This window comes from Oncorhynchus keta, chromosome 12 (assembly GCF_023373465.1).
Source record: "Oncorhynchus keta strain PuntledgeMale-10-30-2019 chromosome 12, Oket_V2, whole genome shotgun sequence".
NCBI classification, from domain to species: domain Eukaryota; kingdom Metazoa; phylum Chordata; class Actinopteri; order Salmoniformes; family Salmonidae; genus Oncorhynchus; species Oncorhynchus keta.
Window position 1 is genome coordinate 29,487,868 of NC_068432.1, and position 15,349 is coordinate 29,503,216.

A 15,349-nucleotide genomic window follows, 5' to 3' on the forward strand; every position below is an offset into this window, starting at 1 on the left:
CTATACTGCACTCTGTCCCGTAGACATTTCATTTCCGTGTAAATAGGCCTACAAAATACTAGTAACACTTAATTCAAATCATCACACAATTGCAGGGGTTTATTTTGTTCAAAAAGTTACTGGTCTCGAGACATAAATACAAACCATAAATGGAACAGTGGACTTTGTAAATAGAATAAAAAAAACGTTTCATATACATTTGAATATATATAATATATGTATGTGTATACATACACATTTAGACATATGCACACACTTTCAGCAGTTCAATGCAAGGACAACAGAAAGGTAAATATCAAAATGACAGTATGAAGCCTACATAAGATTTAAGCAAAACAACTATGCATTAAAATTATTTTTTTTAATTTGTCTAACATTGCTACAATGTAAATAATAAAAAATATACAATTCTCCGGTTTGTAGTTTTGTATTTAGATTTTGATATAACATTTTAGCTTTTGAAAATGGAGAGGCTGTGTTTTAAGCTGTTGTGACTGTATAAAACTATAATTTACAATATTCATGATTACAGTTTTATTCCTCCAGAAAAGCTTGTTGGGAATCTGCAAACCAAAGTACATAGAGGTAAAGAAAAGTTATTAAAACAAAAATCCTTAGAAAAGACAAACAAAACATTTACCATTTAAATATAAATACAAATTCAAAGGTAAATTATTATGCATAACTGCACATTAATTAGGTTAATTTAAACCAGTTTACATTCTATTGAACCTTTTCCTAAATTAGACTTCAAATTAACTAAAACTGAGCAAATATAAAATGAGCACCGATTCACAATATATTACACATTTTTATAATTGTATAATATATAATTATATATTATGATACCATAATAGCTAACCCAAACTCTTAAATGTGGTATTTTAGAAACATTCTATAACAAGCTCTCTTACAGACACAACACAGTGGTACAACAGAGAATATTTTGACCACTCTTTTATACAAACCCTCTGCACACTATACTTTTGTACCACTCTTCAAAAGCATTCAAAATCATCAAACCTTTAAAAGTGATTCAGAATTTAAACTAAGCTTGTCAATGGGTCAAATGGCATTTGGGCATTATCAGTTCACCAAGAGGTCTCACCTATAACATTGGAAAAAAGAAAAACTGCAGGCCACATCCATTATTACACACCGGAAATTCCATTACAAAGGTTATTTTCTGTACTCTATACGAGTATTAACATGATTATAAAGTACTGATTTACATCTGATTGTCATTACAAAATACCTATAAATCAAAGTATTCTATAAGTTATAAAAGCAGAACAGACAAACCTCTAAAAAATAATGACAGAGAGAGAATTCTGAGAACCCTGTATTTCATATTTGCGGTAAGGCCTTCCAACAATATGAAGACATTTCACATTTTCTCCTACTGTATATGTTTTAATATATGGCTACATGTCATGCCCGGTTTTATATTTTAAAAGTATGTCAGCAACTATGTATTTACATGAGACAAAAACATGCCCATTGATCGACAAAATAAAAGTGAAATTCAAACATGATGACGAATGTGCAACCATTGATGCCTCATAAGCAAATAGTCCCATGAGCTTATTTTATTAAAACAATTCTCTACAGAGAATACTTCTTGTCATCAAAACATTTTCGGTAACAACACAGTGTCCTCTTCACGCAGATCTACCATAATCAGCTTAGAACATTGAAACATTGAGGACCTAAAAAGAAAGAAAATACTGCATTTAAATTTTTAGTTACTTGCTGTATAATATGGAAAATAATTAGAGAATATGAGTATAGCCTTTCCATATGTATACCAAAGACATTAACTAGGTATCTGGATTTCACTTCGGTACTGCCACTGTTATTGTTGATCATATTGTTTTTTGTACGTGATCTTTAACAATGAAGATATCACTGTACTCTCAATAACAAACCAATACCCACCGAATCATCCATGATCGAAGAAGGATCGAAGTAGTCTGGCTTCAGCTCTGATCTCTCTCGGCGATTTTTAGATGGTGGCTAAACAATAAACAGCCAAGTAAGAAAGAAGAGACACCAAGGCAGTAATATTCATAAATGCACAACTTGTGAGAAAATAAACATCTTTATGATGTATGATGTATTTTACCAGATCAATATCCATAGTGTCAAAATCCATGCCCTCGTTGAGATCTTCCAAACGGTCCTCTGATGACATCATTACATCCTCTACTATTGGCTCCTCATCATCCTCCATGAGTCCTGAACCGCGGCGGCTAGATGGTCAAAGACATGACCACAAATTACTACATACATTACACATGACAGTAAGTACTACACTGGGGTTGAAACACCACTGTGGTCTGGAAGAGAAGTGCAGTCTTACATTGCATTCTGCATGTGGCTCCTCATCTTGGCATACTGCATGCTGGCTCGCTCCTGTTGCTGCCGGGCCTCTGCCTGCTGTCTCTGGGCTAGCATCCAGGTCACCTGGGTACTGAAAACAGAGTCAGACACATTAATACGGACAGTCATACTTAATCAAACGAGAGGCGAACTACAGCCATTTCATTGAAGATATCATTCATTTTGATAACATTGCATACATAGCTAAGTAACATTACATTATAGATTTTTTACATTTTAGTTCTTTAGCAGATGCTCTTTTCCAGAGCGACTAGGGTTAAGTGGGTTAAGTGCCTTGCTCAAGGACGCATTGACAGATTTTTCACCTAGTCGGCTCGGGAATTCGAACCAGCAAGTTTTCATTTTCTGGGCCAACGCTCTTAACCACTAGGCTACCTGCCGCCCTACAATGGATGGCCAAAGATACTCGTGAAAATCAAAAGGTGTTGAGCCATAGAAAGGTGTTCCGTACTTGTAGTCCATGGGGGTCTGATGGTGATGCTGTTGGGGGGGCAGCTGTTGGTGCTGCTGCTCTGATGTCATAGCATAGGCACCCATGTAGCTCTCCTCTGGCCTCATTTTCTTGGGGTCCCTCAGCACAGTGGAGGTTAGATGTGGCGAGGGCATCATCACTGGCATCTGCACGTTCTGCTCCTGGTTCATCCACACTGCGTCTGTGCTGCAGCTGCTACTCTCCTCTGCTGAAATAGCAAGGTTTTCATAGGGTTGTTATATAGTGAGCAGACCACTCACTGCTCAGGTAGAGACATCTTAGCGTATTGGCTTTTTATAAAGCCAACGTCAGATAACATCTAGCAAACACTCAATTCATTAATGTCTAAACTTCATTCGGCAAGTTATTTCCCCAAGTGAAAATCTAATGGCACAAAGCAGGTGGCATATTCTGGAACACAATTTGTTGTGTACAAAACATTAGGAACACCTGCTTTTTACATGTCATAGACTGATCAGGTGAAAGCTATGATCCCTTATTGATATCACCTGTTAAATCCACTTCAAATCAATGTAGATGAAGGAGAAGAGACAGGTAAAATAAGGATTTTTAAGACTTGAGACAATTTAGATATGATTTGTGTGTGTGCCATTCAGAGGGTGAATGGGCAAGACAAAATATTTAAGTGCCTTTGAACGGGGTATGGTAGTAGGTGCCAGGCGCACTGGTCTGGGTCAAGAACTGCAACTCTGCTAGGTTTATCCCACTCAACAGTTTCCTGTGTGTATCAAGAATGGTCCACCCCCCAAAGGACATCCAGCCACCTTTTCACAACTGTTGGAAGCATTGGAGTTAACATGGGTCAGCAGCCCTGTGGAATGCTTTCAACACCTTGTAGTCCATGCTCAGACAAATTGAGACTGTTCTGCAACTCAATATTAGGAAGGTGTTCGTAATGTTTTGTATACTCAGTGTATATCATAACACTAAACATTGAGCTTTCAGGTTTAACACAAGTGTATGTTGCCCATGCTGTTCTGTGGCTCGGTGTCGGCCCCTCACCTTCAGGCAGTTTCCTCTTTCCGGTGCTGGCTGGCTTGGCCTTCTTGGTCCTGATGCTGGAACTTCTGCTGCTGTAGCCGCTGATGACAGACATGGTGTCGTCGTCCCCTCCGGCCTGCAGGGAGTTCCTGTAGGAGATGAGGGGCAGCCAACAGTCCTCTCGTTGCAGGGCCATCTGGAAGGTCATGAACCGCTCCAGGTAGAGGTGACTGCAGAGGACAGAGGACCACAAATCAACATCCATGATCTAGTGTAGCTGTGGTCTGTCTGGCTAAGGATAATACAGTCACTAATGATTTGACTGCACATAGCACTAAGTATAACAGTTTCCTCTGACTTACACAGTCTTCTTGTCCTGACGGAGAAGTTTGGAGGAAAACTCGCTGAGTATGTCCAGGAAGGCAAGGTTGAGAGGAGGGTTTCCCTCTCCCTGGGGACTGGGCTCCTTGAAGGCAAACTCGATTCCATCCCTGCAGCAAGTGTAGCACAAGACAAAATGTTTAGGAAGGAATGGATTGAAGTATTGAGCTGTAAATACTTTAACAGTTCTGGGAGGTTGAGAAGCCTCAAATAGAAGCATGCCTGCAGAGCTGTTAAACCTTTATGTATTGATTCCTACACAGAGGATGAGTTTCACATTTGCAGCAGGCTTACTTGTGTAACATGGCAATAGCCTCTCTGGTCTTCAGCTGATCCAGGCCAAAGGTCAACGAGAAACGTCGGGCCAGTTCTTTAATGCCGCAGAAGGACGACGACGAGCGGTCAAAGTTGCAGCCGAGGTCAGATAACATCTCATTGAAAAGCTAAAAAGAGAAAAGTGTTGCAACTTTTAAAAAACAATGATCAAAACCACTCACATTGTCACAAAATGAAGACAATGATCAAAACCACTCACATTGTCACAAAATGAAGACAATGATCAAAACCACTCACATTGTCACAAAATGAAGACAATGATCAAAACCACTCACATTGTCACAAAATGAAGACAATGATCAAAACCACTCACATTGTCACAAAATGAAGACAATGATCAAAACCACTCACATTGTCACAAAATGAAGACAATGATCAAAACCACTCACATTGTCACAAAATGAAGACAATACTTTAACTGAATGTTAATTTCGCCATAGCTCTTACCTGCTGCAAACTCAGAATGAGGGTCTTGGCACACTGGATCTTGTCAATTTGTCTTGTTTTACTCATCGTTTCCTTGATGATATCTCCATAGTCATTGTAGTACTAGAGAGAAAAACACATTTCATCTTTTAGGAATAGCACAACATTACATTTTTCTTTTAAAAGGTCTAAATATGGTTGGAGGCCAGACATACCCTCATGTACTGCTTGAAGATATCAGCTCCAGTGTTCATCTCCACTACATTGTAAATGATCAGTTTGCAGTACGCTGCCAGCAGGTTACGTCTCTTGTGTAAAGCCTCGATTTTACTGGCTTCATCATCTTGCTGCCCATCTGATAAAATGAAGAACACTGAGGTAACCCCTTGCAAAACTTTAACATTCCTGTCTCCATATAATGTGTTCGCTTTAACTCAGAAACAGCTCTGGTGTTTTAACTTGTGTGTGCACTATTCACATTAAAAGCCATTCTCAGCTGTCTCCTTGTGTTGTGACTAGCTGCCAGGTGGGCTGTGTGGATGTTCAGCCTGTGCTGTGTGTGTGGGGAGGGGGGATCTGTCTGGCCTGTGTTGTTACTGTCTGCCATTGGGCTGTGTCTGACCTGTGCTGTTGTTGTCATCGTCCTGGTCGATAAAGACGTGGTCCAGGATGAAGTTGAGCAGCTCTGCCTGTAGGGGGGAGTCTGGAGTGTAGATCAGAGCCTCCAGCTGCTCCCGGCCCGACGACACTATCTGGTGGCTGAAGATCATCAGGGCGTCACACAGGATGGTGAAGGCCTGGAACACAGTCAATCAATCAATCACACAACACCCATCCACGTCAACAGCTGTCACACAGTGCTTTACAGTAATCCAGGAAAATACAACAGAGCAGCAACTCCTCAGCCCTCACTTAACAGTGAACACACAGCTACACAGTCAGGCAACAGACTGACATGACGTAGGACAACCCACCTGCTCTTTGACAGTGGTGTTGACACTGGTGAGGTAGCGTTGACACATCAGACAGAAGGCCCTCATCTGCTTCCTCAGGGTGACCATGTTCCCCTGGAAACCATTTTACAGACACAACTTGTAACTCCGCCACACAGGGGTGTATAGTCACAACCATTGGCAGACACTGGATAGTTATTAGTCACTGATAACAACAGTGTGTGTACCTTTGTGGAGCTGCCCTCTGAGACCTTGGCTAGGTGCCACAGAATGATGTAGTGTGTGCACTGCATCGCATGAATTACAATCTGGGAAAAAGAGAGTATTACAAGGTAAGTGATAGTAAACAGTGGAGATGAATGTCAAACATTTCAGGGGTAGGTGGGTTTGAGGGGATAAAAGGGTTATGGTTTAGGTACCTGCTCAGGCATATCTCCATTCTGAAGTCCTGTGTTTAATAGCTTATAGTTGCTGGTGAACAGGTCCCATTTAGAGAGGTCATGTGCACTGAAGAGGAGAGAGAAACACAGAATCTAGTCAGATAAGGAGTTCTGATTTATCTACCGTTCATTGGCAAATGTTTGGATGACACATTACTTGTTTAATCTTGCTCAAGGCCTTACTTGTGGAAAGCAGTGATCCTCTTTAATGTGGACAGGACCTGGTAGGCATCATCCTCATCTGGTTCCTCACCCTGAAACAACAGATAACTAGGTTGTGAAATCCTACACAGCCACGTATCACTCAATTTACAGTCCCAGTTTAAATCAACACCAATCTGAGTACTACCCTAGAACACTCATTTTTCTTTGACAAATAGTCTACAAAGATTAAAGACAGGCAATGTCCTTATGCATTGCCAAATCTGCCATAGAAGTTTTCAATCTGACAGACAGACTGCTCAGTCTCTAAGCCACTCAGCCAGCTAAACATAGAATAAAATAGAATACAATAGACATTTTATGTATCTCTAGACATCTGAGCCCACCTCCAGCAGGAAGTCCTCCAGGAGTCTGTTGAACTTGTCCACCAACTCGTCCAGTAGCTGGGACCTGGCGATGTCCACCCTGTTGAAGATGGTGAACTCTTCGTTGCAGAGAGAGTGGTAGGTCATGGAGCACGCCTCCAGCACGTCGGTCTCTGTGTGCTTCTCCACCACCTCCCTGATCTGACGCAGCAACGACTCCAAGTGCTGCACACAAACAGAAGACAAAGGTCTCTGTTTGTGGCGAGGTCTCAAACTATATTCTGCCACAATGGCCATCTGAATAATTGCCTGTTAACAATCTAAGGTGCGGTAGGATTAGTTATGCTCCAGGAATATCAGATGATTCACAAACCTTTTCCAATCGACCAGTGGTGTAGATCTCCAGGTCAAAGAACTGCGGTAGCTGCAGTAAGTTGGTCACCTTCTCAGCATCAACGGAGTACTGTGAGGGTAAGATGGAGAGGGTGAGGGGAGCTACAACAAGAGACCTAGCGTTGAGTAATACTGCATCATTCTGGCAGTCCCAGGGTTTGAGTTATATATAGAAGCTGTGTATAGACTATAAAAAGTGACAGTCATATACACAACTTGATAACTGACCTTGGCCAACAACAGAGGCAACGCCACAGCAAAGATCTCAGTGATTCTCGTCCGGTCATCCAGCTGGGTTTTCTTTTCTTTCGCTGTCAGGACCTAGGAGGATTTTCAGAAGAGCACAATCACATCACAATCATGAGAATGGCTTAACCAGATAAACTTCCAAAAGGACTAATTGAAGGTACAAAATGAGTTGGAGCACTCAACAAAAAAAGGCAGAACCGTCTGTCACCTGTTAGCTCCCTGTACAATGGATTAAAGTGAGCAAAATGTAATCAATCGCTGGCTTTTCTTGTTGAGTGCTCCATCTCCTTTTTACCTCAAATTAGTACTTTTGGAAGTTTTTCTTGGTGAGCCATTCTGGTGATTTTTGTCATTGAACACCCCTCCTTCCCTTTGCTAAAGCGCAACGGCCCACCTGAACTCACATTACAATAATGTTATATGACAGATTTTTTTTATAAAACCTCATATCTGAGTGAATGTTCAAACATGCCTTCTGAAAATAAAGCCTTGAGAGCTCACTAGTACTAGAGTTGACCGCTGAGGGGCTTACATTGGAAAATGCCAAGCAGCACTCACCCTCTTCCCAGTGCCTCTGCCCACTGGAGGGTGGCACTCACAGGCCTGGCGGATGGCACACAGCATGATCTCTATCAGAGCAGTCTCCTGGTGGTCTGTCAGGGCTGGACAAGACAAAACATGACTCTGTGTGTGTGTGTATGTGTGTGTGTGTGTGTGTGTGTGTGTGTGTGTGTGTGTGTGTGTGTTGCGCCTCCTTACCTTCCTCCCCTGGCATGGGCTCATCCAGTAGCAGGCTGATCATGCTCTCCCAGTCTTTGAGCAGCTCCCCTGCACACTCCCACAGGCTGTCCACCAGGTAGGCCCCGTGCTCATGGAGCTGCAAACGTTCAGAGGTTATCACAACTGAAACACGTCACTAGTCACTTTACCCCTACCTATATGTACATAGCTACTTCAACTACCTCGTACCCCTGCACATTGACATGCTACTGGTGCTCCCTGTATATAGCCATGTTATTCACTGTGTATTTGTCGAGTCACTACTGTATCTCTATTTTTGTTATCATTAACTCTTCGTTGTTGGGAAAGGGCCCGTAAGTAATCATTTCACAGTTAGTCTACACATGTTGTTTACAAAACATAATTTAAAATGTGACTTTGATTTGTGCCCCAAGTAGGTCACTTCAAACAGAGACAGACTCTTCATGGAGCCTGAACACACCTCACTCTCCAGGAAGAAGAAGACGGTGGTCTTGATGAGGTTCCCGTTGAGGCTCTGCCTGCCCCTCCTGGGCATCCCTTCCTCCTCTGGACCTCGATGGCTGAAGAGCCTATGGACATGGCAACATTGAGGTAAGGTTAAATGCAGCTGGATAATCTAAAAAATATAGATCTGTTTCTCAGCCTTAAGGCATTACCAACCCAAATGGGGCTTTAATCACAATTTCATAAGAGTATTTTTCAGCTTCCACCACAGCTTTAGAGAGCCAGTGTGAGACCTACTTCTTATAGAGGAACTCTCCTGCAGCCACAGCCACAGGTCGATGGGCAGAGTAGACCAGATGGTAGACACTCTCACAGTCCTCTGCTGTCAGGACCTCATCACTGCTACTGCAATGAGAAAACAACACACAGGTCTGTAAGGTCTCATCGTCATCGGCGAAGGGTCAGGAGTGCATGGAGGGCTGGACACTATAATACGTGGGCTAACGTTGTGAAGGATGAGCAATTATAGACATGATTTGTAGACAAGGTTACTCACTGCAAGACAAGAGTCAGAAGTTTTATGGCTTGCACTGCAACATCATACTCCTTATCCAGAGCCATCGACACAATGCGGTCCTGTCAATGACAGTAAAGTCAACATCTGGCCAACCATGATGTGTGTATGTTATGTACAGGATTTCCCAGTCAGTGGTGTGATGGGGGAGCGTCTGACCTACCTTGAAGCGGCTGGTGAAAAGCTCCAGTCGAGTGTTGAGCTCCCGGTTATAGTACAGGCCTTGGAGCGCAGTCAGACACCTGAGGCGCACTTCTCCTTGCTGCGATCACAGGGAGGACAATGTCCAAACCACAATGTTCAAACCTCAATGCTGTAGCTTTTCAACTCTGATAATATACCTACTGTTGAAACACACAGTAAATGACTACCCGCAACATGCTATACAACTCCCACAAATGTGATTTGACATATTGCATGGCTCACCTTGTCATGCATGGTCCATCCAACATACTTCAGATAACTGTCATTGAGAAAAGCATCGCTGTACATCTTCATCCATACCCCAATCTCCTCAATGCAGATTGCCCGGACCTCAGCTATAGCATCGCTGATAAACAGAGAAATGTCCAGACTTATTCACAGCCCCCCATTACGCTCAATGATCAAATCAATTATTTGATATCTTACGGTAGGTAGGGCAGTTAATATTGATGTCATTAGAAAGGCTTAAGTGGTACAACCAGAGGCAGTTCTACTTAGATCAGAGATCAGTGCACCATGGTGTGCCATGATGAGCTGTTCTGCCTTAGCAACCGTTGCTGCCTGTTGTTTAGCACAAGAGGGCACCCTAAAGCCTTGGAACAGCTCAGTGAAAGACCAGCCTGCACATCTCAGAACTGCTTTAAGCCTTCCATGCATCTGAAGTCTCTCTCAATGTCAGTACCTGAAGTTGGTTTTCACACAGTGATCAAACTCTCTGACATCAAGTGAATGCACTCACAGTTCTCTTTTTAGACTCCTCTTTAAAAATCTACTACAAAAACACCATTCATAATACCCACCCTAAAACAATACAGAATAAAAAAATATATAATATAATAATAATATAATCCATTACAGTTGTAATTTAATTCATTGTTCTGTACGTAGAAAGATGACAAGTTGCAATACATACCGATATCTGTGAACAAACACGCCTTTAAAAATCGCATTCATCATGTTTTCAATTTCGTCTTGATTTTCTTGAAGCTGAAAAGAGGAGACGTTTCAAATTGAAAATGCTTTTTACATATCTAATGGAAAGAAGTGGAGGGCGCACAACCAACGCAAGTCGAGGTGCAACCAAATTATAAAAGGCAACGCTCACTCACCATTAAAAACATATTTTACTTAAACAACTATTAAACGTTTGACGCTTCGGACTTCATTGATGGCCTTCAGAAATTGGTTGTCAAGCTTTTAGTTGTTTAAATAAAATAATGTTTTAAAATGGTGAGCGAGCGCTGTGCCTTTCCCTTTCAAAAATGTCTAAATGGTCAGTTTTGAATTGTTAGGACCAGGTAAGGTTCCCCCTCCCTACAACAGCCGTAGGGAAGAAACGGTTGAGAGACACCAGAAGAACCCACTCACCTCTTTACGCTTCTGTAACAGGAGCTCTAGCCTATCATTGGCCCTCTTGGCCATGACCTTGTTCCTCTCTGCCTCATACTGCCTCTGAGTGTTGTCCATGTTGATGCTCAGGTTCAGAGCCACGTTCACCAAGGCTGTCATCAATTTCATGGCTGGTAGAGACAACGACTCACTTGAGTGACATCTACTAATTAATAAGGCACTATTTATGCAGACCTGCCATCAAATAAAGGTATATTCAATAGGCCTACACACACAGTGTAGCCATCATAGAAGATAGCACTAAAATACATCAAGCTAGTAGTTTAACAGTGGATGAACTACAGTCTTCCCTCAACTGCCCAGAGTCTCTATTATGTTAGTACTGACCTGCCAGTGTGCTGGTGTGTCTGAAGGCTCGGACCTGCGAGTCAGACAGGCCAGTGAGCAGCGAGATGACTGTGTCCATCATGTATTCGTCATAGATGATGCTGTACTGACACTGCCGCACCAGCACCCCGATAAACTCACAGAAGCTCGACTTGAACTTCTTCCACAGTGGCCCTGCCATGGTTAACGGGTAGTCCCCGCTGTCCTATTTGATAACAGAGCGAAAGCGGGAATCATGTTTAAATATACGCTATAGACAGAGAGGCATAAATAACGATGTACAGTAAGTGTACAATCAAAAAGTACCTCGTCAAATTCCTCTGTCATCTTCCTGATGATCTCAGAGTTTTGCATGTGTCTGAACATCTCTGCACTGACAGCACCTGTAGCAAAACAAAAAATAAGAACCAAAAAATCTTACCTTGTTTAATCATCACAAGTAACGGATGCAAAATGATTTAGAAAAGTCCTTTACAGCAGATTGTATTCTATTCAACAATTCTATTCAATACACTCTGGGAGCCTTCACAGCAGATCGTATTCTATTCAACAATTCTATTCAATACACTCTGGGAGCCTTCACAGCAGATCGTATTCTATTCAATACACTCTGGGAGCCTTCACAGCAGATCGTATTCTATTCAACAATTCTATTCAATACACTCTGGGAGCCTTCACAGCAGATCGTATTCTATTCAACAATTCTATTCAATACACTCTGAGAGCCTTCACAGCAGATCGTATTCTATTCAACAATTCTATTCAATACACTCTGTGAGCCTTCACAGCAGATCGTATTCTATTCAACAATTCTATTCAATACACTCTGAGAGCCTACCTTTACAACCAGAGCACTGGATGAAAAAGTTGATCAAGTCCAGGAGTGCAATGTCTCGATCACTCTTGTAAGACTCAATCCAGTCATCAACGATGGACTAAAATAAAAAACACCAATTAGCCATCACTTAAATATGAAAATACTACTATCAACAACATGCATTGAGAATGACTACTTTATTACCCTATCCTTCTAATTCAAATAGTTTGAACCAACCTGTGTGGCACTCTTCCCCATCTTCACCACCTCGAACAGGGTCATGCTCTCCATCCCATTCTCCTGGTGATGGCCATTTACCCCGCCAAGGCCAGTACCCTTCACTCCACCACCCTTCCCCTTCTCTCCAGGGGCTTTCTTCCCCTTCCTTCCACCCTACAACAGACAGGAATACCGTGTTAGTGTATATTGTGTGTGCACAAATGTAGGGTAGGAGGTGACCATATCCATTTAATTATTGGTGGTCTTGTGTAGATAGGGGATTTTACAAGCAAGTCTCACCTTTCCTTTCCCAAGCTTTGCATTCTTGACATCAGGGTCCTCAAGGTCTGTGTCAGAGGATAACTGTGTATCGGTCTCGCTGTTCAGAAAACAAAAATAAGTTATTGTAACAATACACACAGAACTAGTTTGAAGGTCTATCTATGCAATACAAAGCGTATGTCCTCTGTATCTTCACGGTTTGCAAAAAAATAAGGTAATACAATTTGCATGTTACTTTACAGATCTAAGTTATACTTACTGAGGAAACTGAAACTCTGTGTGCAACTCTTGTGCTGCTATCATTTCTTTAACATTTTCTGGACACACTCTAGTAAGTATGGACTTCTCAGGATCCACCAAAATGTAGACTAATACAACCTAGAACATATGAAAAGAACGGTAAAACATTCAAAAGGACAAAGGCAGTCCAAAAATGGTATTATGCCTATGTATAACTTAACGTGTGTGTAGGTTGATGTGTAACAAGTATCATGGATTAACAGTATAAATAAGAAGTGAGGATAACCAATTCCGTTTGCACACTCGGCAGTTCACAATTGACTGCTGAAGACAGAGATGTATTCATTAGTCTGATTCCGTTGCAAAACGTTTGGTCTGTTGCTAACCGTTTTGCAACGGAAACCGTTCACGCCAAACAGAAAATGATTTGCAACGAAAACGATAGGTTTTTATTGGAAAACTGCAGGTATGTCCCTTTCATTTTCGTTTGTGTCCGTTAGGTTCCTTTAGTAAGCGGTTTACGTTGGAAAACGTTTTACAACAGACAAATGAATACACCTTCCAGATGTAGCTTGCTACTGTTACCTGGGAAAATAAAATAACATGACACTACACGTAGAACCAGAAGACAACAGCAGACTTTACAAATGGAAATGGGGGGAATCAGTTATGAAGCCAGCAACAATTATTCATGAGAAAGCTAGCTAAACGAGATAGCTAACGTTAGGCCATTCGGAAAGCTGCGTCAGCAAACTTCTTTACAAATGAGAATCTCGAACTAAATAACAAATCGTCGGCTTCAAACAAACAACATCCCTACATTATGAGGACTAACGTTACTCCAGGGCTGCAACAGACGTTCTTAAACTACTCCATCTTTGCTCATTGGTTGTCGGCGAATGAAAGGTTGGCTAGTAACGTAGCTATGCATTCTGCGGCTGTCAGACAATGTAACCGTAAAATAGTTAAACAAAACCAAGAAGTATGCAATAACTGTCATCCAGTTAGCTACATACATTTTCAACATAGCCAACGTTACTCCAAAAACAAGCTATTCTTGATAGGGTACAATCCTCTTCCGTGTAAACAATATTTGACGTCCATCTTTGCCAGCTAGCTGGCTACCATTGCTGTAGTTAACTAACGTTAGTTGGCTATCTTATGGTTAACTAAGAAACGGGTTAACTATAAACATACACTCGCATGATGTGTTATGGTGATCGCAAGACGATATTGGTAACGATTCCGACTTAAATCAGGCAAAGTCCCTGCACACATCATGGTGAAAGCGCTAACTAGCTAAATAACTTAGCTACCATGTACTAGCGTGCTAATATATAACGTTACAGTCAAGGGACACGCCAATATGGTTTGATTAACTGCTAGCTAGTTAATTTGCGACAAAAGCGCAATTTAAAATCCCAGTTCCTTATTGTATCTAGCTAACATTAATTGTCCTAGCTACATATAGCTAATAACTTGCTAGTTTATTCAACATGACTAGCAACACAGCTAGCTCCCAGAATGTTATCCGCCATTTTACAGCTTACCTCGATGTTTGACTCAAATACTGTAATCAACCATCAAAATAATCCAGATGTTTCTGAAGTTGTCTCGCTGGAACGTTTATTCATTTGTACATATATAATTGTCTATTTACCACTCTCTTAAATGTAGATTTGGTTAATCTGATTCCTGAGCTGAGGCTATTATTTTTCTCTGCTAGCTAGCTAACTAGCATGGCTCAGTTTGTTGTCGATGGATTCGTGTCGTCGATGGCGCACCACCTGTCGGTCAAATTGAACAGTACACTTGTCCGCAACTCATTTTCATACAAAACTAATAGGACATAACACAGACTGTTGTTGATGATACAAAATACTGAGAACCATACACATGTAGCCTGGTCTCATAGACTAGACGTAACATAGTAAACGTAAATACGTCCCACTCATATTTGTATAAAATTGTAATGGCCTGGCTAGATCATAAAGGAACAATTGTCCAGACAGAGGGTTGAGTTTATGAATTTACGGTTTATTAAGCCAACTCCACACAGGCTACTGCTTGGCCGTAGCCCACGACAAATAAATGAAAATGTCCCTATAAAATAACTGTGACATTATCTTGTGAAGATAAAGTGTATTCAAAGTGTATTTGTCACGTGCGCCGAATACAACAGGTTTAAACCTTACAGTGAAATGTTACTTACAGACTCTAACCAATGGTGCAGGGGAAAAAGGTATGTGTGTGTAGGTATGTAAAGAAATTAAACAACAGTAAAAAGACGTTTGAAAAAAAGAGTAGCAAGGCTATATACAGACACCTGTTAGTCAGGCTTATTGAGGTAGTATGTACATGTAGGTCTTGTTAAAGTGACTGTGCATATATGATGAACAGAGAGTAGCAGAAACGTAAAAAGAGGGGTTGGAGGGTGGTGAGACACAATGCAGATTGCCCGGTTAGCCAATGTGCGGGAGCACTGGTT

At 41.5% G+C, this 15,349-nt stretch overlaps 1 protein-coding gene across 3 annotated transcripts; it reads right to left on the reverse strand.

The window, feature by feature from the left end:
* Nucleotides 1-72: 72 nt before the first annotated feature.
* Nucleotides 73-14,657, reverse strand: LOC118391261 (cohesin subunit SA-2-like). 3 transcript variants are annotated; one of them, XM_035782477.2, is made up of 34 exons: nucleotides 14,412-14,657; nucleotides 12,881-12,999; nucleotides 12,640-12,718; nucleotides 12,358-12,513; nucleotides 12,142-12,238; nucleotides 11,610-11,686; nucleotides 11,304-11,508; nucleotides 10,935-11,086; nucleotides 10,480-10,553; nucleotides 9,789-9,912; nucleotides 9,526-9,624; nucleotides 9,345-9,424; nucleotides 9,086-9,193; nucleotides 8,805-8,913; nucleotides 8,342-8,459; nucleotides 8,141-8,244; nucleotides 7,562-7,654; nucleotides 7,314-7,403; nucleotides 6,962-7,165; nucleotides 6,597-6,667; nucleotides 6,393-6,480; nucleotides 6,201-6,281; nucleotides 5,995-6,087; nucleotides 5,643-5,817; nucleotides 5,236-5,375; nucleotides 5,042-5,143; nucleotides 4,553-4,701; nucleotides 4,240-4,368; nucleotides 3,899-4,107; nucleotides 2,855-3,080; nucleotides 2,363-2,473; nucleotides 2,126-2,252; nucleotides 1,939-2,016; nucleotides 73-1,709 (listed from the first exon to the last, which is right to left on the reverse strand). In XM_035782477.2, exons 2-34 carry the CDS (start codon nucleotides 12,922-12,924, stop codon nucleotides 1,686-1,688), a joined length of 3,816 nt encoding a protein of 1,271 aa, XP_035638370.1. In that variant the 5' UTR covers nucleotides 12,925-12,999; nucleotides 14,412-14,657; the 3' UTR covers nucleotides 73-1,685. The 3 variants fall into 3 exon arrangements, with proteins under 3 accessions (XP_035638370.1, XP_035638367.1, XP_035638368.1); XM_035782474.2 differs by having other exon boundaries at nucleotides 2,855-3,083; nucleotides 14,412-14,656; XM_035782475.2 differs by lacking the exon at nucleotides 14,412-14,657 and adding an exon at nucleotides 13,878-14,320 and having other exon boundaries at nucleotides 2,855-3,083.
* Between the last annotated feature and the right edge of the window lie 692 nt (nucleotides 14,658-15,349).